This window comes from Eumetopias jubatus, unplaced genomic scaffold (assembly GCF_037043125.1).
Source record: "Eumetopias jubatus isolate StellerSeaLion01/CBP00866 unplaced genomic scaffold, mEumJub1_p1.0 scaffold_1, whole genome shotgun sequence".
NCBI classification, from domain to species: domain Eukaryota; kingdom Metazoa; phylum Chordata; class Mammalia; order Carnivora; family Otariidae; genus Eumetopias; species Eumetopias jubatus.
The window spans coordinates 146287332-146310580 of record NW_028274807.1 but is presented as its reverse complement, the minus strand read 5'-3'; the positions used below and the strand labels follow the sequence as shown (position 1 = coordinate 146310580).

At 39.0% G+C, this 23249-nt stretch overlaps 1 protein-coding gene across 2 annotated transcripts in view; it reads right to left on the bottom strand.

Annotated features, from left to right (window-relative positions):
* ULK4 (unc-51 like kinase 4) overlaps window positions 1–23249 on the bottom strand; it is a 616362-nt gene that overhangs the window by 509680 nt on the left and 83433 nt on the right. For both annotated transcript variants that reach the window (XM_028107191.2, XM_028107192.2), the window contains exons 19-20: window positions 17396–17476; window positions 288–449 (exon numbers count right to left, since the gene is read on the bottom strand). In XM_028107191.2, the coding sequence (XP_027962992.2) occupies window positions 288–449; window positions 17396–17476 (243 nt within the window). The remainder of the gene's footprint in view (window positions 1–287; window positions 450–17395; window positions 17477–23249) is intronic.

Sequence of the window (23249 nt, the reverse complement as noted above, 5' to 3'; positions counted from 1 at the left end):
TGTACCCCACCTATGAGCACAGCGTCCTACTATCACTTCCCAATCGTTTCTGAAACCATATGTTATGGTCCCACAAGGTCCTACTGCAATTTCCCCACAGTCCCAAGGTTTTCCAACCCGTTTTGAAAATTTTGTTTTAAAAGAAAATTATCGTTCTCACCAACTATATTAGTCTGAGATTTCTGTGTCCTACTTATCCAATGAAATTTACTCTATTTCTGGCACAGTTCTTCAAACTTGGTGTTTAAATATCCCCAGATCTATCCTCCAGAGATGCTCCATCTTACCGACATTGCTGTGATCCTGAGAGAATCAACAGTGGAATGTTTGAACAGGTACCATAAAATGGGTCCAATTTCCCCTGTAATAAAGCCCTGGGCCTGAGCAGAAAAGGTAGTGCAGACATTTTCAATAATCTTTGCTGCCATGTGATTCACAACACGTTCTTCCTAGAGAAGGAGAGAAGAGTGAAAGGGAGTTATTTAATAGGAGAAATACATACATGCAATTTATTCATAACCAGTGCAAATAAAAGCCTAATACCAAGCGCGTATCATCTGCCCCTGCATGCATTAGGTAATTAGGAAGTGTGATCATTCTTTCAGGGTACTATGAAATTATGACAATTTAATCACTAAATTTAATCTTTTAATCACTAAAACTTAGCATAACATAATTTTAATATATTTTAATAAAAATAAGAAAGACTCTGGAAAACAGCATGGCGGTTCCTCAGAAAGCTAAATTAGAACTACTCTACAATCCAGCAATTGCACTACTAGGTATTTACCCAAAGGATATAAAAATATTGATTTGAAGAGACACACGCAGCCTATGTTTATAGCAGCATTACCTATAATAGTTGAATTATGAAAAGAACCCAAATGTTTATCAACTGATGAATACATAAAGAAGATGTGGTATACACACACACACACACACACACACACAGGAATATTGCCTAGCCATCAAAAAGAATGAAATCTTCCCATTTGCAATGACGTGTATCATGCTAAGCAAAATAAGTCAGTCAGAGAAAGACAAAAACTCAATGATTTCATTCATGTGGAATTTAAGAAACAAAACAGAAAAACATGGGGGGAAAAAAGAGGCAAACCATAAAACAGACCTCTTAACTATAGAGAACAAACAGAGGGTTACTGGCAGGGAGAAGGGGGGGATGGGTTACATGGGCAATGGGTATTAAGGAGGGCACTTGTTGTGATGAGTACTAGGTGTTGTATGTAAGTGATGAATCACTAAATTCTATACCAAAACTATTATTACACTGTATGTTAGCTAGCTGGAATTTATATAAAAACTTGAAAAAGAAAAAATAAATTTAAAAAATTAAAATGCTAAAATAATCTGAAAAATATGTAATATGAGTATAACAAAAAAATGGAAGATACTTTTAAAAATCAAAAGCACCAAGCAGAACAATCCTCATGAATCACTCAGGGCTGGGAATAATTAGCGTACCAATCAGCCAAACACCACCTAAAATACAAGCAATGTCCCAAGAAAGGTATTGCCTCAGCAGTGTGACCAAATTAACACTAGACTAGAGGCTATTCTGGATTGTCCTAATACTTAAAAGCTAGCCTTAAAAAGGATCAAACTGTTTCCACGTAACATAAATGATCCAAGAAAAAGCACAAAAGTACTTAAAGGAATACGAAAAAAAATCAAATTAAAAAAAAATTTTTTTAAGTAGGCTCCACACCCCACGTGGGCTTAACTCACAACCCTGAAATCAAGAGTAGTCGCATGCTCCTCCAACTGAGCCAGCCAGGCACCCGCAAAATAAAAAAATTTTCAAAATAAGAATACAAAAACTCCAGCACCAAACAATATAAAAAGCACAATGTCTGGCATCCATTTAATATTACCACACATGCAAAGAAGCAGAAAAAAATGACTCCTAAGAAGAAAATTCAGTCAGTTAGAAATGGCAAATATGATGGATTTAGAAAAAAAATATTAAAATGACTATTATAAATATTGTCTATACACTAAGAAGGAAGAAGAAAGCATAAGCATGCTTAAAAAGTGAAGTAGAAGATATAAAAATGGCCCAAATCAAAAGGCCAGACACCATAGAGTCTTATATGAAAAATACACAGTTGGATTAACAGATTAGATTCTGGAGACTTAGGGATTACTGAACTTTAAAACATAGCAATTAGCAATAAAAACTATCCAAAATAAACACAGAAAGAAGGTCGGGGGGTGGGGGGAATGGAACAGAGCATCAAAGCATCAGTAAACTATAGGGCAACTTCAAACAACCTAATGTATGCACAATGAAATCCCAAAGATGGCAAGAGGGGGGTGGAAGGTTGAAATATTGGCTGAAAATTTTTAAATTCATAAAAACTAGTAATTCTCAATTTAAGAAATTCTCAATTTAAGAACCTCAAGTGGGAAGGAACCAAGCAAAAATAATCACACCAAGGCACATCATAATCAAACTGCTAAAAACCAGTACTAAAGATAAAGACTTAAAAGCAGCTACAGTAAAAAGACACATTTTGTAGAGGGGAACAAAGATAAGGGGGGCAGGAAACTTCTCATCAGAAACAATGCAAGCCAGAAGATAGTGGAGCAATAACTTTAGAGTATCAAAAGGGAAAAAATAAAAAAGGACAGGTAACTGTCATCCTACAAATGTAGATCCAACAATAACACCTTTCAAAAACAAAGATAAAGGGGCGGAATAGGGAAAGGTTTGTGATGTACAAACTTGCAGCTATAAAATAAATAAGGTCTGAGGATCTAATGTAAAACATTGGACTGTAGTTGATAACCCTGTATTGTACAATTGAAATTTACTTAAAGAGTAGAATACGAATGTTCTCATCCAAAAAAAAAAAAAAAAAAGAGAGAGAGAGAGGTAAATATGTGAGGTGATTGATGTTTTAATTAACTCAACAGGGGAATCCTTTCACAGTGTATGTATATACATATAAACATATATATGCACATATCAAATTATCACTATGTATACTTTAAGTATCTTGCAATTTTATCAATCATACCTCAATAAAACTGAAAAACAAAACAGAACAACAGGGGCGCCTGGGTGGCTCAGTCAGTTAAGCATCTGACTTCAGCTAAGGTCATGGTCCCAGGGGTCCTGGGATTGAACCCTGCATCAGACCCCCTGCTGCTTCTTCTCCCTCTCCCTCTGCCCCTCCCCTCCACCTCCCCTGGTCATGCGTGCGCTCTAATAAAATCTTTTAAAAATATAAAGCGAAAAAAAATGTAGAAGTAAAATGTACAACAATAGGCTAGAAAGGGAGTACTAGATGTATTCTGGTGTAATGGTCTTATATATGGTCTTCTTATATAGGATATATAAATTTGTATATCATTATATACAGTAAGTTCTGGTGTAAGCTTCTTATACAAAGTTCACATATATGTATGAATCTATATATCATTACTTGAAGGTCAACTGTGATTAAGTTAGAGATGTACATTGTAAAAAAAATGAATAATAAGCCAATAAAGGAGATAAAATGGAATCATTTAAAAGTCAATTAACTTCAAAAGAAGGCAGGAAAAGAAAAAAGAAAACAAAGCAATGGGTGGACAAATTGAACACAAATGGCAGATTTAAACCTATTTCAACAATCACACTAAATATAACAGTCTAAACATACTAATCAAAAAGTAGAGATTCTCAAATTAGATTTTTTTAAAAACAAGACTCATATATAGGTTATCTGCGAGAAATTCCCTTATAAATAAATTCACAAGGGGCGCCTGGGTGGATCAGATGGTTAAGCATCTGCCTTCAGCTCAGGTCATGATCCCAGGGTCCCGGGATCGAGTCCCGCATCAGGCTCCCTGCTCAGCGGGAAGCCTGCTTCTCCCTCTGCTTCTCTGTCTCTCATGAATAAATAAGTAAAGTCTTTAAAAAAAATAAATTCACAGGTTAAAAGTAAAAGAATGGAAATGATATATCATGTTAATGTGAATCAGAAGAAAGTCAGAGTGGCTATACTACTTCAGGAAAGTAGATTCCGGAGCAAAAAGTATCTCCAGAGATAAAGGTCATTTCACAAAGGTAATAGTCATTCAACAACAGAATATAACAGTCCTAACTGTATGCCTCTTAACAACAGAACTTCAAAATACCTGAGGCAAAACTTGATAAAATTGAGAGAGTAAACAGACAAATCCACAACTTTAGCTCGGAAATTCAATACCCTTTCTCAATAACTGACAGAACAAATAGCCAGAAAGTCAGTAAGGATATAGAAAGATAGCACTATCAACCAACTTTGACACGGATAGAACACTCTACTGAACAGAAGTAAAACACAATGTCTGTTTCAAGATCACACAAAACATCACCTTGTTAGACTATGTTCTGAACTATAAAACATCCCCGGAAACTCTATACTCACAAATTAATTTGAGATGAGTCACAGCCTTAAATGCAAAAGCTAAAACAAAAAAGCTTCTAGAAGAGATCATAAAGAATATCTTGGCCATTTTGAGGTAGACAAAGCTTTCTTAGTAAAAAAGGGCACTAAGCATAAAAGAAAACATTGGTAGAGTAATCCCCATAAAAATTGTAAATTTCTACCCTTAATGATACCATTATGCCTCACAGTGTTTTACACTGGGAGAAAATATTTGCAAAACATGCACATTAAATATCTGAGTTTATTTAAGTTATAGGTCAACAGAAACATTGAAAACTACATTAAAAATTATATGCAGAATATAATCCCATGTTTAACAAGAAAATATAGATATGTAAATACATAAGTAAAGGAAAGAGATACAACACCTGTTAATGGTGAGTATAGTATGTGTGAGTTGTGGGGAGTGGGGTCCACTAATTCTACTTTGAACATTTTTACATTTGAATTGTTACAGTACACATGTATTACTTTTTCAACCAAAAAATTATGTATTTTTCATGAAAATGTAAAAAAAAAATAGAAGATACGGAGTTAGATCTAGGTTCACACCATTATTTTACATTCTACTAGCTATATATCCTTGGGCATTTTCACCTCTGTGCTTCAGCTTCATCATCTATAAAAATAATAAAACACAAGGCAGTTTGGAAATTAAACAACATACGTGGACACTTAACCTAGGTCATAAAAAGTAATATTTTTTAAGTAGAATATTCTAATGTTACTTTTTCTTCCTATTATTAATATCACAAAGTATGAATTCTAAGGCTGCTAGAAAAAAACAGTTTTAAAGATACCTGAACTTCTTCATTGCTTCCTCCCCAATCCTGATGTTTCCTTCTGTGTGGCAAGAATAAATTAGTATAACCCTTTCATCCTCTCTCTGTCCCTTTATTCATTCTACCCAAGAGAAAAATGCTTCACCTACGGGCGCCTGGGTGGCTCAGTCATTAAGCGTCTGCCTTCGGCTCAGGTCATGATCCCAGGGTCCTGGGATCGAGCCCCACATCGGGCTTCCTGCTCAGTGGAAAGCCTCCTTCTCCCTCTCCCACGCCCCCTGCTTGTGTTCCCTCTCTCGCTGTGTGTCTCTCTCTCAAATAAATAAATTAAAAAAAAAAAAAAAATGCTTCACCTAGTTGGCAAATTTGGAAAGAATAAACTGAGCATGCCTAACTGCTCAGCTCAACTCCTGCCCCTTTTTCCTTGAGTCCAGGCCCAACCAACCTAGAGCTATCTTCTCATATTCCCCATCTTAAGTCTTACCTAAATGGGTAGTCCACATGGAGAGTGCAGCTGTACCTGGCTGGTGCAAAAATTCCCTACACAGCAGTGCAATATAAGGGAGCCTACTCCCCCAAAGATATTAAGCTATAGCCTCCATCCTCCCTAGCTCTCAGTACATACACATATGATATTTGTGTCCCATATGCCTTGTTCTGTGTCTTCTCATTAGGTTCTGAACCTTTGCTCTGCATGTAGGGGGAAAATGCAATTTGAGAGGGAGAAGGACTTTCTCAAATACCTTAGCATGTGCTTTACATCACAACTGTCAGTCAATTCCTAGAGGACTCATTCCCAGTACTGGAAAACCACCACTATTTTAGCACTTAGGTTGGAAAGGAGCCATGTGTCATCCCAGTTCTCTATAAACTCAGTGAGGCTGTCAGGCCAATTCAACTTGCTACTACCTGAAATGAGCTATCCTGGTCCCTCTGAAATCCCCTGTGGGACATGATACAAGCAATAAGATTGGTGCTATTTTCTGCTTAATTAACTCTTTGGAAGGGATAACTGGACTGAACTAATATCTGTCATTCAAATCAAAGACCTATTTCATCATATTATGAGGACAAAAGCTATGATGATTAGAAATTATCCTATGAAAATAAGCCTATGATGACTAGGCTTATTAATGAAGAGCTGTACTATTTTTTAATAATGTTAAGCAATTCTAATGTATTGTGGGTAGTCTTAACAAAAAGTTTTGCTGCCAATGTTAGTCTACGTGCCGACTTTTCCAAAAAAGAGTACCAAAATTAACACCTAAAATACTGACATTAATTATTTTCACATTTGTTGATTTAGTAAAACCATGCTCTTTCTTCTAAAGACTTCAAGGTACCTGGAGTTTATTTTGTTTGGTTTTCTGTTTCATTAACCCATTCAATCAAGAGAATAGGATTTCTATTTCTTACAATAGATACCTGGACAACTCTCTCCCTCTAAAAGCAACTAAAAATGCTCGCTAAAAAATAAGAAAATAAACCTCCTTAAAAGCATCAATGAACTAGTACCAAATGCTTAGGCCAGTGACTGTATAGGCAAGAACTCTGAGAGGTACCCAGAGCTCTCAAGCTGATGTTTACGCTGAGAGCATTTGTCTGACAAGATGAACAAGAGGAATGAGAGGCAAGGTGAGGGCCCACACAAATTGGAAGTTAGATGAAGACCCAGCCCCAGTTAAAGCTAGAGCTTCCTGTGACTACAGTCAAGTATAATAGAGATGATCAAAAAGTAACTCTCCCATCTCCCTGACCCCTCACTGATCTGAGCTGGGGGTTGACGGTGTGTGTTAGGAGAGGATACTGCAGGAGGGGAAGTCCAAACGCTAAAAGCATAAGTAGGTCCTCACTTGATTTAGAGTATCTCTTTCAAAAGAGCCACAGTTGTTCTAACAGCTAATTTCTTAACAGCAACAAGTTCAATCAAAAGACACTAAAACAATATCTTTAATTGTTAAAAATACTGTCAACCTACAATTGTGTTCACAGACATAATAGATTTCAAAAACAAGAGAATAATTACTAAAAGAATAAAAGGAATTATTTAAAAGAACAAACCAAAAAGACATGAAAAAAAACACAAAACAGAATAAACAAAAAAGCACAAAATAAGATAGCAGCTATAAATACAACTATACCAACAATTACAATAAATGTAAATGGACTAAATACTAAAGAAAAACTGTAAAGCAGAAATTTTTTTAAATACAGTATGAAGAGATACATCCAAATAAATAAATAAATAAATAAAGTTCTTCAACCAGAAAGGCTAAAAACAAGAGAATGGTAAAAGATATACCAGTCATATCTAACCGAGCAATTGATGGTATAACTAAATTAGTATAAGACAGGATAGGCTTTGGACAAAAACCATTACTGGTTATTTTTTTTAAGTTTTATTTATTAATAAGTAATCTCTACACCCCACGTGGGACTCAAAGCTCATGACCCCAAGATCAAGAGTCGCATGCTCTGCCAGGCACCCCATACTGGTGAATTTTTAAGTAACAAAATAATGATAAAAATTTCAATAAGCCAAGGGAAATATAATCTAAATTTTTCATATATCTAATAACTAATATTCAAAATACATAAAGGCAAAATACAACAAAATTGCAATTGTACCAAAGAAAGCATTTCAAACCTATCTCAGTAGCTAATAAAATAAAAGAAGCAATCAGCATAGATACAGAAGATTTATATCCCTATCTATCAGATTAACAAGCTTGACCTATGGACAAGAAAAAAACATATTATCCAAAATGGCAGAATTCATTTTTTTTCCCAAGTATACACATACTGAATCATGAAAGAAGTCTCAACAAATTCTAAAGGATTGAAATCATACATACACCATTTCCTCTAACAATAATACCATAAGCTAAAAATAATAAAAAGATAAATAGAAAAACTATAAGGACAGGTATTAAATGAGTAAGAAACAGAAGAGCTACAGGATTTGTTAACAGTGCAAACCATGTAATGGGATAAAAATAAGTCAAACGAAAATGAAAATTTACACCCAATGTAAATCCTTGAAAGGTATTACAATTGATATTTCACCAGTTCTCACACACTGAACTCAGCAAAGCCAAACTCTGAAGCCTCCCCTGTCAAGTTACCTGCCACAGGAGGAGAGGAGATGCAACCTCACCCTTGCATGGAAAATGCCATGCTTTGTGCTTCTTACCCTACACCAACTCTCTGGAAGCTGGTCTATCTCACTTTGTACTAACTCAGGATCACTTCCTCATGCCATTATCAAAGGTTCACTTCAAAACACATTAGGTAACTCCATCCTTACTTCATCTTACTGAACAGCATTCAAAACATTGTGGATAGTGGCTCTCTGCTCCTCCCCATTTGACAGATGGCTGCATCTTCTGATGCAGTGCCATCCACACCCCTGAAACACAATGGTGACAGTGAGAATGAAGTGATTTGGCTGTACTGGGTGCCTGGTCACCAGGGCTGCTATTAACTCTGGCAAAATAGATACTGTTGTCATCAATGACCCTTTCATTGACCTCAGCTACATGGTCTACATGTTCCAGTATGATTCCACCCATGGCAAATTCAACCGCACAGTCAAGGCTGAGAACAGGAAACTTGTCAATGGAAAGCCCATCTCCATCTTCCAGGAGCGAGAGAGATCCTGCCAATATCAAATGGGGTGATGCTGGTGCTAAGTATGTTGTGGAGTCCAAAGGGATCTTCACCACCATGGATAAGGATAAGGCACCACCTCAGCTCACTTGAAAGGTGGGGCCAAGAGGGTCATCATCTCTCCCCCTTCTGCTGATGCCCCCATGTTTGTGATGGGCATGAACCAGGAGAAGTATGACAACTCCCTAAAGATTGCCAGCAATGCTTCCTGCACCACCAACTCCTTTGCCCCCCTAGCCAAGATCATCCATCACAACTTTGGCATCATGGAGAGACTCATGACTCATGACTCCATGCCATCACCACCACCCAGAAGACCTTGGACAGCCCCTTTGGGAAGCTCTGGTGTGATGGCCAAGGGGCTGCCCAGGACATCATCCCTGCTTCTATCGGCACTGCCAGAACCACATAGGCAAGATCATCTCTGGGCTGAATAAGAAGCTCACTAACATGACCTTCCATGTCCCCACCTCCAACATATCAGTCATGGATATGACCTGCCACCCCGGAGAAAGCTGCCAAATACAATGATAACAAGAAGGCAGTAAAGCAGGCATGGGAGGGACCCCTCAAGAGTATCCTGGGCTAACTGAGGACCAGGTTGACTCCTGCAACTGTAACAGAGACACCCAGTCTTCAACATTCAATGTGGGGCTGACATTGCTCTCAATGACCACTTCGTCAAGCTCATTTCCTGGTATGACAATGAATTTGGCTACAGCAACCAGGTGATAGACTTTATGGTCCACATGGCCTCCAAGGAGTAAAAGCCCCCTGGACCACCAGCCCCAGTGAGAGCAAGAGGAAAGAGAGGCCCCCAGCTGCTGGGGAGTCCTTGCCCCAACTCATCCCCCAACACACTGAGAATCTCCTGACCTCTACACAGTTTCCGTCCCAGAAACCCCAAAGAAAGGGAGGGGCTTGGAGAGCACTAACCTTGTCATATACCATCAATAAAGTAGTAAAAAAAATCATGGATAGTAATAAAGAAAACACTGGATCATTTCTATTCCACATACATGTTGCCCAGTCTCACTGCAGAAATGCCAACAGAGCAGTGAGTACCGAAAAAGAACCTGATGTTGAGGCACACACATTTCTTTATTAGAAGATGAAACTTAAACTGTTACAATAACAAATCAGAAAATATAACTGTACATTTTAACTTTTATCAAAAACCAAGAATTTTAACTCATTTCTCTGTTTTAGGAACCCTGGTTGTCTAAAACATTTCAAAGATAATATGTATAATGGCTAACATCTCTGGCACTTCATTCTAATTCAAGCCCAGTCTTTTCTAATTAAACACAAACAATTTTACCACTAGCTTTCTTTAAAAGAGAGAGAGAGAGAGAGAGAGAGAAAGCTCTAGTTAAAAAATGAAATTTCCTCTTAAAATAATTTTGTTACTTCAAAATTATTGAATGAGCTATTATTCAGAAATAAAATAATAAAGCCAACAGTTTATTTTTTTTGAACCTCATATTTTTAACTACAACCTATGCCATGTCATTTCAGCTCCTATAATTATATGCAGACTGTTACACAGGCTATCAAAAAACATGTGGTTGATCAGATAGAAATATACAAATTAATCTTTTCCTCCAAATATGTGGAAATTGTCTAGAAGCTATTTCCAACTTTTTGTGTTGTAGAATAGACTGCTACATACCTGATAAAAATAAACACCTCAGAGAAAGGTCACCTTTCTCACCCTCCCTTATTCCATGCACATATAAAACATACATCACGTAAATTCATTGCCAAATATTCCTGAGATCAGTACAGCAATGACCTCAAGGAGGGAACTACTCCTTGCTACTGTATGCAAACATGAAGATCAAAGCAATGGAAGGGAAATTTGTCAGACTCAGAGGGGGCCCAAGTCAGAAGCTCATGGAAGATCATCAAGAACAAGTACCCACCCCCCCCCAAAAAAAAAAACAAGTACCCTCCTATATAAGAAATACCACCAGGTGGGGTGCCCAGACCTTGACCAACATCAAACCACTAAAGAGTAGCACATGTGAGATTGAAAACCACATCTTCCGGCTCCCAGTTCAAGGTCTCTGAAATGCCAGCCCCAATTCTAAAGTCGGTCACTATCATGAATACCTTTCCTTCCATACTGCCATACTCCTTTTTCAAGAGTCATACCAGATCTTCCTATTGTTTTTGTGGTCCACCCTATGTCTCTTACTCTCTAAATATTTCCCCTCTCTCCACCTAAGCACTGACATCTGTAACAAGGACAAAAACATCTAATTCACATCTCTATCACCATTGTTAAAGTTACACAAATCATGTTCAGAAAGTAGGTTGATTGTTTAGGAAACATAGTCATAATATCTTAGGTAACTTTAAAAAAGAGAAAACCTACTCAAAACTATCTTAACAAACTCCTGACAGTCTCAGTGTCAGTCCATAGCTTCCTCTCCCAAAGTGCATCCCACAACATGACATAAGGTAAGGTGGGTCTGCGGGTAAATTACTTTGAAAATATTGCACACACTATCCCCCCAAGTAGAGTCAAATTACAAGCTCTGAAAAGTACTAAAAAAAAAAAAAAAAAAAAAAAAACTGTTCAACCTTGTTTAATCCAGTGTCTCAATGTATTTGACTAGAAAATGCTTTATTCTTATAACACTTATAAATATCTCATAGCAAAGCCAATTTTCTATGCATAATTAACAAAAAATATATATATTTATTTATTTGACAGAGAGAGACACAGAGAGGGAACACAAGCAGGGGGAGTGGGAGAGGGAGAAGCAGGCTTCCCACTGAGCAGGGAGCCCAATGCAGGGCTCGATCCCAGGACCCTGGGATCATGACCTGAGCCGAAGGCAGACGCTTTACAGCTGAGCCACCCAGGCGCCCCAAAATATATATTTTAAAACTAAATTTGGCTTCTAAGAAGCCTACATATCAAATTAAAATGAAGTAAAATTTTTGTACTGCTTTCTTCCCAAAGCAGAAATTAGAGAAAGAAAGAAAAGGGGTAAAAGCTGGTTTTCACCGGGTCCATAATCAATGGCCCATATTCAACAAGACACATTACGAAGTTTTGATGCAGAAAAAAATTCAGTGAGGCAAAAGAACATCTCACTACATTTAAAACAAAAGAAATAGCACAGCAATGTAAATGTACTCAATACCACAGAACTATATACTTAGTGGTTAAAGGGGTTAAGTTTTATGTTACATGTATTTTACCACAATTTTTTTTTTTTTTTTTTACATCCGAAGAGAAGTAGGACAAACCACATTCTTGACGATAAGGTAATGCAACTTCGTTATTTTAACAAAGAAAAAAAAGAGGCAATAAAATCACACCCACCTGAAAAAGTTTTAATCATCCATAAACAACCTGGATCAAGGACAAATTTAAAAGGAGGACTAGGGACTATCAATGAAATAGCAACATTGGAAATACTAACATGTCAAAACGCGTGAGATACAGCTAACACTAGAGTGAGAGAACAATCAATAGCCTGAAATGTCTTAGTGACTACACAAAGAAACCAAAGCAAATGAAGCTACAAAAACAACAATAAAAGGCTGGCACACAGAACTAAGGACAAAAACATTTCTTTTTCCTAAAACAATGAAGGCAAGGCAGTGTCTTAATTCATCTTTACCTTTCCTGTACCCAGCTAGGACATAATATGGCTGTCATAAATGTTAGCTGTAAAGAATGAGACCTACATCTGAGAGAGTTAACGTAAGCAATAAATTAAATAGGTGAGCTGAATGTCATTAAGAATTCAAAGGAACTTCAGTTACCTTAATTCAGTTTTTTTAAATCAAATGTGTAATTCTATTATTAGTCTTCTCATTGAGTAGGCCTTCCATTTTCTACTAATATCCACTAACTCTCCTCAAATTTACAGATGTATTCTTAACATCCCAACAGGTGCAACTGAAGAGGTGAATGTAAAAACTATATACAAGTGAAAGGAACAAAAATAGCTAAGAAACTCGTGAAAAAGATTACATTAGGGCACCTGTGTGGCTCAGTCAGTTGGCCATCTGCCTTTGGCTCAGGTCATGATCCCAGGGTCCTGGGACTGAGTCCCACACATCAGGTTCCCTGCTCAGCAGGGGTCTGCTTCTCCCTCTCCCTCTCCTCACTTCTCGTGCTCTCTAATAAATAAAATCTTAAAAAAAAGATTACGTTAGTAGGGGAAAACTCCCCAGATACTTAAAAATTATTAAATAATAGAAAATATTCATTTGGGGGCGCCTGGGTGGCTCAGTTGGTTAAGCGACTGCCTTCGGCTCAGGTCATGATCCTGGAGTCCCGGGATCGAGTCCCACATCGGGCTCCCTGCTCAGCGGGGAGTCTGCTTCTCCCTCTGACCCTCTGACCCTCTTCCCTCTCGTGCTATCTCTCATTCTCTCTCTCTCAAATAAATAAATAAAATCTTAAAAAAAAAAAAGAAAATATTCATTTGGATAGTATGGCACAGAGACAGATAATAGACCAACAGAAACAAATAGAGCCCAGGAAGAGACATTGCTATGACAGCGGACACTGCAGAGCAGTGGGGAGAGGGTGACCTTCTCATCAAATAGCACTGGGAGAACAGAATACCCATTATTACTTTTTAAAAATAAAACTACCCATACATAGCACCACACACACAAAACAATTGCAAATAAAGTTCTAAATAGAAAAAGGGAAAATAATAAAGCTTTTAGAAGAAAATGGAATAGACCATCTTAATGATGAAGTAGAGAAGCATTTAAGACCCAAAAAGCACAAATCATAACGAAAGAGACTGATAAATTCAGCTACATTAAAATGAGGAACTTCTGCTTATCAACACTGTAAAGAAAATGAAAAGCACAGGGCGCCTGGGTGGCTCAGTTGGTTAAGAGACTGCCTTCGGCTCAGGTCATGATCCTGGAGTCCCGGGATCGAGTCCCACATCGGGCTCCCTGCTCAGGGGGGAGTCTGCTTCTCCCTCTGACCCTCTTCCCTCTCGTGCTCTCTCTCTCTCATTCTCTCTCTCTCAAATAAATAAATCTTAAAAAAAAAAAAAAGAAAATGAAAAGCACAACCACAAATCATAAAATATCTGTAACACATATAAACAGCAGAAGATTAATATCCAGAATACATAAAAATTCCAGTGGGTGGAGTGCCATGACATCTGCAATTTTTTCAAACAGTTCAGAAAATAAAGAAATGAATAAATGAGTAATAAATGAATGTACACATGACTATATATACCTATATCACAACAAAGCAAGGAGAGCAAAATGTTAAAAACTGTTGAAACTAAGTGATGGAAATAAAGGTCATCATTAGAGTTTTCTTTCCTTTTCTAATATTGCAAACATTTTATAACAATAAGCTTGCAGTAAGAGAGGCAGCATACAGAATTCCTACAAAGCAGTGGAAAACCAAAAAAAAAAAAGAGAGAGATAAATAAAAAGGATTGTGATCCTATTAGTAATCACAAAAACGATTATTAAAACTATTATGAGAAAATATTTAATGCCCATGAAACTGACAAAAATTTAAAGTCTGACTATATCAAACGTTCAAGATGTGGGTTCAGGTGTACTCCTATACCCTACTGGTGGGAGTATAAACCGATACACATGTGTGTCTGTGTATACTGAGGCATATTCCAACATACTACATAGTAGTATAAATGAACAACAGTTTTCACAATTAGCATGTATCAATCTTGACCTAACATTAGAGCAAAAGAATTAAGTCTCCACAGGATTTAGTGCCATTTATTTATATGAAGTTTAGCCTTAAGAACCAGTCAATGAAATATCTAGCAATACAGGGGCACCTGGGTAGCTCAGTTGGTTAAGCGTCCAACTCTTGATTTCAGCTCAGGTCATGATCTCAGGGTTGTGAGATCGAGCCCCACATCAGGCTGGGTGTAGAGCCTGCTTAAGATTCTCTCTCTCCATCTCCCTCTGTCCCTCCCTCTCAAAAAGGGAAAAGGGAAAATGAAAAGGAAAGGCAGAAAAGAAATATCTAGCAATACAAAGATGGAAACATGATAAAGAAAAACTTGGGAGTGTTTATCACAAAGTCAGAATAAGAGCTACTCCTTGAAAGAAAAAGTAAGCTGCAATCCAAGAGGGACAGAGAGGAATTCTCTAAGCCACCAGCCTTTTTTCTGTGTGTGTGCTTTTAACCATACATATAAGCATACACATAAATTTCACATGCTCTTTTGTTTATGACATAAATTTCAAAAAAGAACCTACATTCAGAAATACCAGTAGGTGCTGGGAAAACAGTTTTCCTACCTGGAAAAAAGTTTTTAATTGTTGAAAATAAGAGGCTTAAAAATTATTTACCTTCAACTATGTCCTAAAGACATTAGACCTATATGTTAAAGAACTGCTACAATTGAGATATTTTTATAAAAACAGAAACCCTTTTTTAGGGGGAATATAATCATCCCTTAATTTATCTGTCTTATAGAGACAATGTTAGAGTACAGGTTTCCCCCACTATCCATAAGTACCATGTTTCTGTGAAACCTTTCTTAAGCCCCAGTGGTATAAAGCGAAGAGCAATTACATAAATAGACACGATTTTGAGCATTCCCAGACCCCAAAAATAACCTCTCTCAGGCTTCTCTGATACCTTAGGACACATCTTGTTAACGGATGCAGAAAATACATCAAGACAAAGCACAGGTGCTCAACGACATGGTTCAAAGCCATAGCGGCTTGATGCTGAGATGCTGAGTGTAGTCCCGGGGAAAGGAAGGACCATGGCGGGGCTGCTCTCCCTGCCTTGCGGGGCCAGGGGAGGCCTGCTGTGTAACAACTCATTGCAAAACAAACCCTGAATGCTATTTTTGCTTTTTGCTTTTTTTCATAGAAGCAGAAATCCTCTTTCCATTTCTTTCAATTAGAGAAAACAAGTGCTAACGTGGGTCTTTCGTAAAAGTGAAGTGGTGTAACGTGAACTTTTGAAAAACAAGGGACACGGGCATGTGCTGTCCAAGCACATATCTAACTGCTTTTCAGATAGAAAACAAAATTTTCACAAATTAGAGAGTCCTGGACTTCCCTCCCTCTTCATGAAAAATACACAAGACCTGTCATACATACCAAGACATTGAAAGGTACGTGTGCTGCTAAAATACAAAATGTCATTATAAATATTAACAATAATTATTTAATAACAATATACATGGATATCAGACATTATTCTGCATATTACATGTAGAGTGATAAACACAGGAAGGGGTGGGGAGAAGATATTCAATAAAGGCTTTAAGCCCATGGACTAGAACTAATCATCTTTTACTACACGTTAATCTAACTTTTAAAAATTAAAATACAAAGTTTTTAAAATTTCTTCACACTATTAAGAAAGTTTCTAGAAGACTCCTTTCTCCCTTAAGTTCCCATATTTTGTTCTTTCACATTTATACACTTGACATATTCCACTTTGTATTTTTATCTTATCTCCCGCAAGAGGTGGGATCAGTGTGTGAAGAGAATATTCACCTTCTTCACCTGTGTGCCCCCAAGTGTGCCTAGCTTGAGGCCTTGAACGATAAACTAAAGCATGTCTTGTGACTACAGATAAACATGACTTAATTCTTGTATTATTGATAAAGTACAATTTACCAGCTTTATTCATATCCTGTAACGACGGCTGACAACGCATTCAACCCTACAGGCTAGGAGTGTTCAAACTTCACTTCTGGATCACTAGGGGTAAAATCTCACAGAGCTCTTCTCCACTTGCAACATCATTCCATTTCCATACAACGCAGCAAGTAATGAACTCAAAAGGAAGATGTTTATTGTGACATTTTTTTTTCATTCCTTAAGGAATGTTTTCCGCCTATGGCTTTGCCTTGGGTGAAACAATGTCAAATGGTTTAAAGCAAACAGAAATTGTGAACCTTTTAGGTCAGCTACTAAATCCTTTACATAGTAACACACAGGAGCTACATATACTGGTTGGTTGGTTGGCCGGCTAGCTGGTTTTCAGCCACTAACAACGCACGAGAAGGACGGTGAATAAATTTAAAAAAAAAAAAAAATCACATAACAAATACTACTTAATATTAAAATCAATGGATACTAGCGGGAGCTTCCTGTTTCTGAACTGCAAAATGGCAACCTGACAAGATAATCATGGGGTTTTGAGGCTCACAGAAAATTCCCTGCATACACTTTGCTTATGAAACTGGTGTATCAATAAATTTAAAAGCAGGGGAGGATTAAGATTATGTTAATAAAAAGCTACTTATGTTGTTTGTGCTTGCTATCATCTTTTAAAAGGCAAGACATTTTTGAAAGTGAAGGAGAAAGCTAGTTCATTTTTACACGTGCTCCGCTGTAGGTCACTTGCTCACGGTGGCTTGTCGGGATTTATTTAAATTCAGGAGCAATACTTGGTTGACAGCCTCCTCACCGCTGCAGGCTACAATCCGCACACAGTGCCTGAAGGGTTATTACAATTGCTGGTGTCTACAGAGGACAACAAAGGAGCCTTACCCCTTCCCGAAGGCACCTCATTAGCACCGTGTACGCAGCCAAGGGGACAGCCCAGCATTCTCTAGGGTTCTTCTTTTCTTCCTAAAATGAAGTGGAAGGAAAGGCAGTGAAGCTAACAGCACAAAAGATATTAACCCGTTCAAGAAAAAGGCAGTTTCAAATACAGACTAATATTCTTAATATGAATAAACTTAATAAACTTAATAAACTATCTAAACTTCTTAATATTCTATTTAAAGTATTACAGATTACCTGACAGTTCTGACCTGGTTAGGGGGTCTTTTACTACATTGTACATACAAGGTATTTCTCTTTCTCATCATATTCTATGTGATATTCATCAGACCCCTTCATCAGAAACCAGACGAAAAGAAGTGAGAAATGACAATATGATCCAGTTGTTAGAGAAACTACTCTATTGATAATTGTAGATGATAATACAGTTATTCCTATCTAAAAGGTATTACATTATCTGAAACGATTGGAAGGCACAGAATACACAGCTCTGAGGAATACTCAGGATGACCCGTAAGTACAAGTAAAGGAGAGTATGTCACCTAGTAAGACAATGTGTTAAAAAAAAAAAAAAAACAAGCAAATGTGATTAGCAGGTCCACTAATTTTAATGATATTGGCAATGATTCTCTCACAGAAGAACCAAATTAGGGTAATAACCACTAAAACCCTCCTGCAGTGTATCAAATAAAATCAAAATATAAATCAGGTACCACAGAAAAAGGTGGGAAAAATTAATCTCTTTAAAGCAAAAGAAATTAGTCACTGTTTAGAGAAAATATTTAAGATTCTCCAAATTTTAGAACTGGAACCTTACTGATCCAAATGTTTTTTACACTTATGATGAGACTTACGACCCATTAAAACCATATCCTCATTCCCCCCCCCCCCCGCAAATCCTCAATCACAAAATTCCACACAGCCAGGGTGCTTGGGTGGCTCAGTCAGTTAAGCATCTGCCTTCGGCTCAGGTCATGATTTCGGGGTCCTGGGATGGAGCCCCACGTGCTCCCTGCTCAGCAGGGAGTCTGCTTCTCCCTCTGCTCCCCCATGCTCTCATGCACACGCACTCTCTGAGTAAATACATAAAATCTTTTTTAAAAAATTTCAGTCATAATCGAGACATTATCATCCCAAGCTGCTGCTCCAGCTTAAAAAATCACTAATTTAGCACCCAATTTAACTTCCAAACACAATTTTCCTCCTTTCCAGCTCACTTATTCAAAACATCTACCACGCTTTTTTTTTTTTTTTTTTAAGATTTTATTTATTTATTTGACAGAGAGAGAGAAAGCAAGAGCAGGAACACAAGCAGGGGGAGTGGGAGAGGGAGAAGCAGGCTCCCCGCTGAGCAGGGAGCCCGATGCGGGGCTCGATCCCAGGACCCCGGGATCATGACCTGAGCCGAAGGCAGACGCATAACGACTAAGCCACCCAGGCGTCCCATCTACCACAATCTTTCTGTAATGTATCACCTACCCTCCCTCCCGGCCACTTAGATGCCATGCTCTACCATTCAATCACTCCTGCCAAAAGCCTGAACACCTCACCCTCCAACATGCCCTTTTCCCCTCTCTGGGGAAACCGACCCTGGAGGGAGCCAGTGGCTTGTCTTCTTCAGGTCTGCACTCAGGCAGCTGGGCTCATAGAGGGCAGACCCCAGAACACAGAGAGTCCGTGAATGACTTAAGCTTTGAAAGCCCAGGGACCTTCAATATCACTCTGCAGCCTCCCGTTCGTGCCTCTCTGACCAATTCCTTCTTCGAAAGGACGACTTCACACCTGGGATCCTCCCACCACTGCACCTGCTTTCCTCCTCCTCAGAGATCACCGGGGTAGTGAGAAAGGAGCTCCCAGTGGTTCCTACACCTGAAGCCGTCTGCTACTTACACCCGGTGGTTATACCAGGAGAGGATCCACCACTCTTCCATGTGGGCTCAGGAACCCATTGGCATCTTGCCTCCTTCAGGGTCATTAGGTTATGGACTTTCCCATACTGCTCCTAAACTGTCCAAGTTCTGTCCACCGGGTCCTTTCCATTTCTGCTAGAACAGGCTAACTGTCTCTACCTTCCAAACAGGGCCGCCTGCAGCCCCCAGCACCACCCCCTACAACTTTTCACAACCATTCTCATCTCACATTGCCTTTCCCAGGAGGCCTTCTTCTGACTTCCTCGCTCAAAGTAAAGTAAATAAGTACCTAAAACAGCTCTTGCTGAGTTTCCGGTGACTTCCATGTCACTCAGTCCAGCAGGCGCTTTTCAGTCCTCCTTCATGGCCCATAAACTACATTCAGCCCTACTGACTTTCTCTTTTCTGAAACACCCTCTTCTCACTCCTAACTTTGCTCCTATTTTGCTTACTCGCATTTAGGTTCAGAATATTTTCTTATCGTTCTCCAATCTATTCTCCACCTTTAAGCCAGAGTCATCTTTTTGGTATTTAAGCCAGATGACGTCAATTCCCTTCTGTAAAGCCTTCATGACTTCCCCTTGCTCACAGGGTCAAGACGAAGACATCCGACTCAGGTAAGGAATCCTTCCTGCACATGCCCTGGCCAGCCTCTCCAGCCCTGCCTCCTTGCTCACTTCCCTCCTGTTCCTGCTGGTCGGGGTGCAGGTCGTGCATTATAAAAGCACCTGCGAAGTGCCAGGAATTCTTCTAAACAAGAGCCACACAGCCATGAGCAAGACAAATTTCCTGCTTTAATAGTGCTTAGTGGGTAAAGAAGAAGAGGAGGAAGAAGGGAAAGGAGGAAGAGGAAGAGGTAGAGGAGGAGCCAATAAGACAAGTAAGTCAAGACGGTGAGGACTACTATAAAGAAAACCAGAGCAGGCTAAGGAGCTAGAGGAAGACCGTAGACAGGGTGGCTCCATCTCATACTACAGAGAGCCAGGAAAAGGCTCTCTGAAGGGGTCTGAGCAGAGAAAACACAAACATCTGGTGGGGCGAGGGTGTGAAGTCACTGCAAGCAGGAGGAACAGTAAGTGCAAAGGCGTTGAGGCAGGAATATGGCATAACGGGTTCAAAGAGCTGTGCGGAGGTCAATGTGGCGGGAAGAGGAAGAGAGCAGGACAGCAGCGAGAGCTAAGGTCACACAGACACTGGGAAGGCAGCCCACAATGGCCGCCAGGGCAAAGGGTGGGATTTGGTGGTGCCAACAAGCAAGACAAGCAGCACTGGAGGGCTCTGAGGAAAGACACCGTACTCTCTCATGTGTTTTTAACAGGCTCACTCTGGCTAATGTCTGGAAAATAGACTGTAATGGACATAAGAATAAAGCAAGGACACCAACTAAGAGTTCTTACAACAGTCCAGGTGAAAGATAATTAATGGCTGGGCAAAAAAAAAAAAAAAAAAAAAAATGACAAAATAGAAATACCTGGGCTCAACGTGGGAGGTATCCTTGATAAAAGAAAAAAATACATAAACCATAAATGTATTGCCTCCTAATGTCCTCTGCAGAATCTACGCTGGTCTTCCATCCTTGGGCTGCTCCCAGAAAGCCAACAGGACAGGGCTTAGGTCTCTGTATTATACACTCTCACTTCAGGTCAGTCTCACTACATCAGCATTGACCTGAGATTTTAAGGTTCATGTGTATTCACACTGACAATTCCACAAAAGCCCTCATCTCATGAAAAGGTATTGATTTTTATGGATCCAGGGACATAACTTCCTTTTCTAGTTTGCTATCCTAAGTTATAGTCAAATGCCACAGAATCATCCCTTTATTAAAATAGCCTTAGCTTATATCCAATTAAAACACGTACCAAAGAAAATGATTCTCTAGATCTACTTTTTGAAGCAAATAGAAATAGGATTCTGTATGATTCCATTTATAAAATTCTAGAAAATGCAAACTAGTCTATATGACAGAAAGCAAATCAGCGGTTGCCTGGGAGCAGGAAGAGGGACAGGAGGGAGGGATTACAAAGGGTGTGGAGAAACTTTTAGAGGTGATGGATATGTTCATTATCTGAACTGTGGTGATAGTTTCACAGGTGTATACATATATCAAAGTTGATCAAATTATAATCTTAAACATGTGCAGTTGATTGCCTGCCACTTACATGAGTAGACTCTCATCCCCGATCAGATGGCAAACTAGGTACCTGACCCCTCCTCTAATAAAAGCAACACCTGTATTCTGGCATTCTTACAATGTATCAGAGATGTGACAGGGAAACAAAGAACCAAACCAAAAATTAGATAATTGCAAGCATGAGAGCTCAACTGAGCACTGAGTTTGCTTTTACTCTGAGGGCCTGCAAAACTTGGTCCGTCTGAGCTCTGATGTCAAGGCCCCAAAGACTCAAGGTAAAGTAAAACTGCCTTTCACCAAACTTGGCACAGGTGAGGAGAGACAAAAGGGAGAGAGGGAGAGAGGATGGAGCCCTAAGTACTGATTAAGAAATATATTCATTAATTAAGAAATAACTCCAGTGTATGTATTTCCATAGGCTACGCCTGGTTGGCTCAGTCAGTCCATAGACTATTCTTAAAAGTGCACAACTACTGGAGCGCCTGGGTGGCTCATTTGATTAAGCATCTGCCTTCGGCTCAGGTCATGATCTCAGGGCTGTGGGATGGAGCCCTGCGTCAGGCTCCCTGCTCAGTGGGGGGTCTGCTTGTCCCTCTCCCTGTGCTCCTCCCCCTGCTAATGCTCTCTCCCTCAAATAATTTTTTGATTTTTTTTGAATTTTTTGAATTTTGAATAAAATTTTTTGAATTTTAATTTTGAATAAATTTTTTGAATTTTATTTGAGAGAGAGAGAGAGAGAGCGAGCGCACAAGCAGGGGGAGGAGGAAGAGGGAGAAGCAGGCTCCCCGCTGAGCAGGGAGCCCAATGCGGAACTCGATCTCAGGACCCTGGGATCATGACCTGAGCCAAAGGCAGACACTTAACCAACTGAGCCACCCAGGCGCCCCCTAAATAAATTTTTTTAAGGACTGTATAACTATTAAGAGAAAAAGAGCAAGTTGTCCTAATTGGTACATAAAAACGAATCAAAATAAGAATCTACATTTCTGTTTGTTCATACATACAAAAGTAACTTTGTTAATACAAGTAGGGATGTGATTAGATTGGGGAACGAGGCTTATAGGGAACAAAAATAGGAAAGCCACTTTACCCATATACTTTTTTTTTTTTTTAAGATTTTATTTATTTAGGGCGCCTGGGTGGCTCAGTTGGTTAAGCGACTGCCTTCAGCTCAGGTCATGATCCTGGAGTCCCAGGATCGAGTCCCGCATCGGGCTCCCTGCTCAGCAGAGAGTCTGCTTCTCCCTCTGACCCTCCCCCCTCTCATGTGCTCTCTCTCTCTCTCTCTCTCTCAGATAAATAAAAATCTTTAATAAAAACAAAAATAAAAAAAATAAAAAAAAAGATTTTATTTATTTATTTGACAGAGAGAGTCAGAGAGAGAGCACAAGCAGGGGGAACAGCAGAGGGAGAGGGAGAAGTAATCTCTCCCCTGAGCAGGGAGCCTGATGTGGGGCTCGATCCCAGGACTCTGAGATCATGACCTGAGCCGAAGGCAGATGCTTAACGACTGAGCCACCTAGGCCGCCCCCCCATATACCTTTCTTGACTTCCTAGTTTTCTAGCTTCATGAATGTGTTATCTCTTCAAAATATAAAATCACCTAAGAACAAATTCAACCAAAGATAGATGTACAAAAGTTTTATGAATAGAATGAACTAACTTAAATGAAAGTATTTCTAAAAATAGAAATATATGGAAGTGCCATTTTTATGCACTGGAAGACAAAAGAGCATCAACATACCACTACTTTCCTGACACATGGGTTCAGTACAACTCCAAATATGCAGAAGAC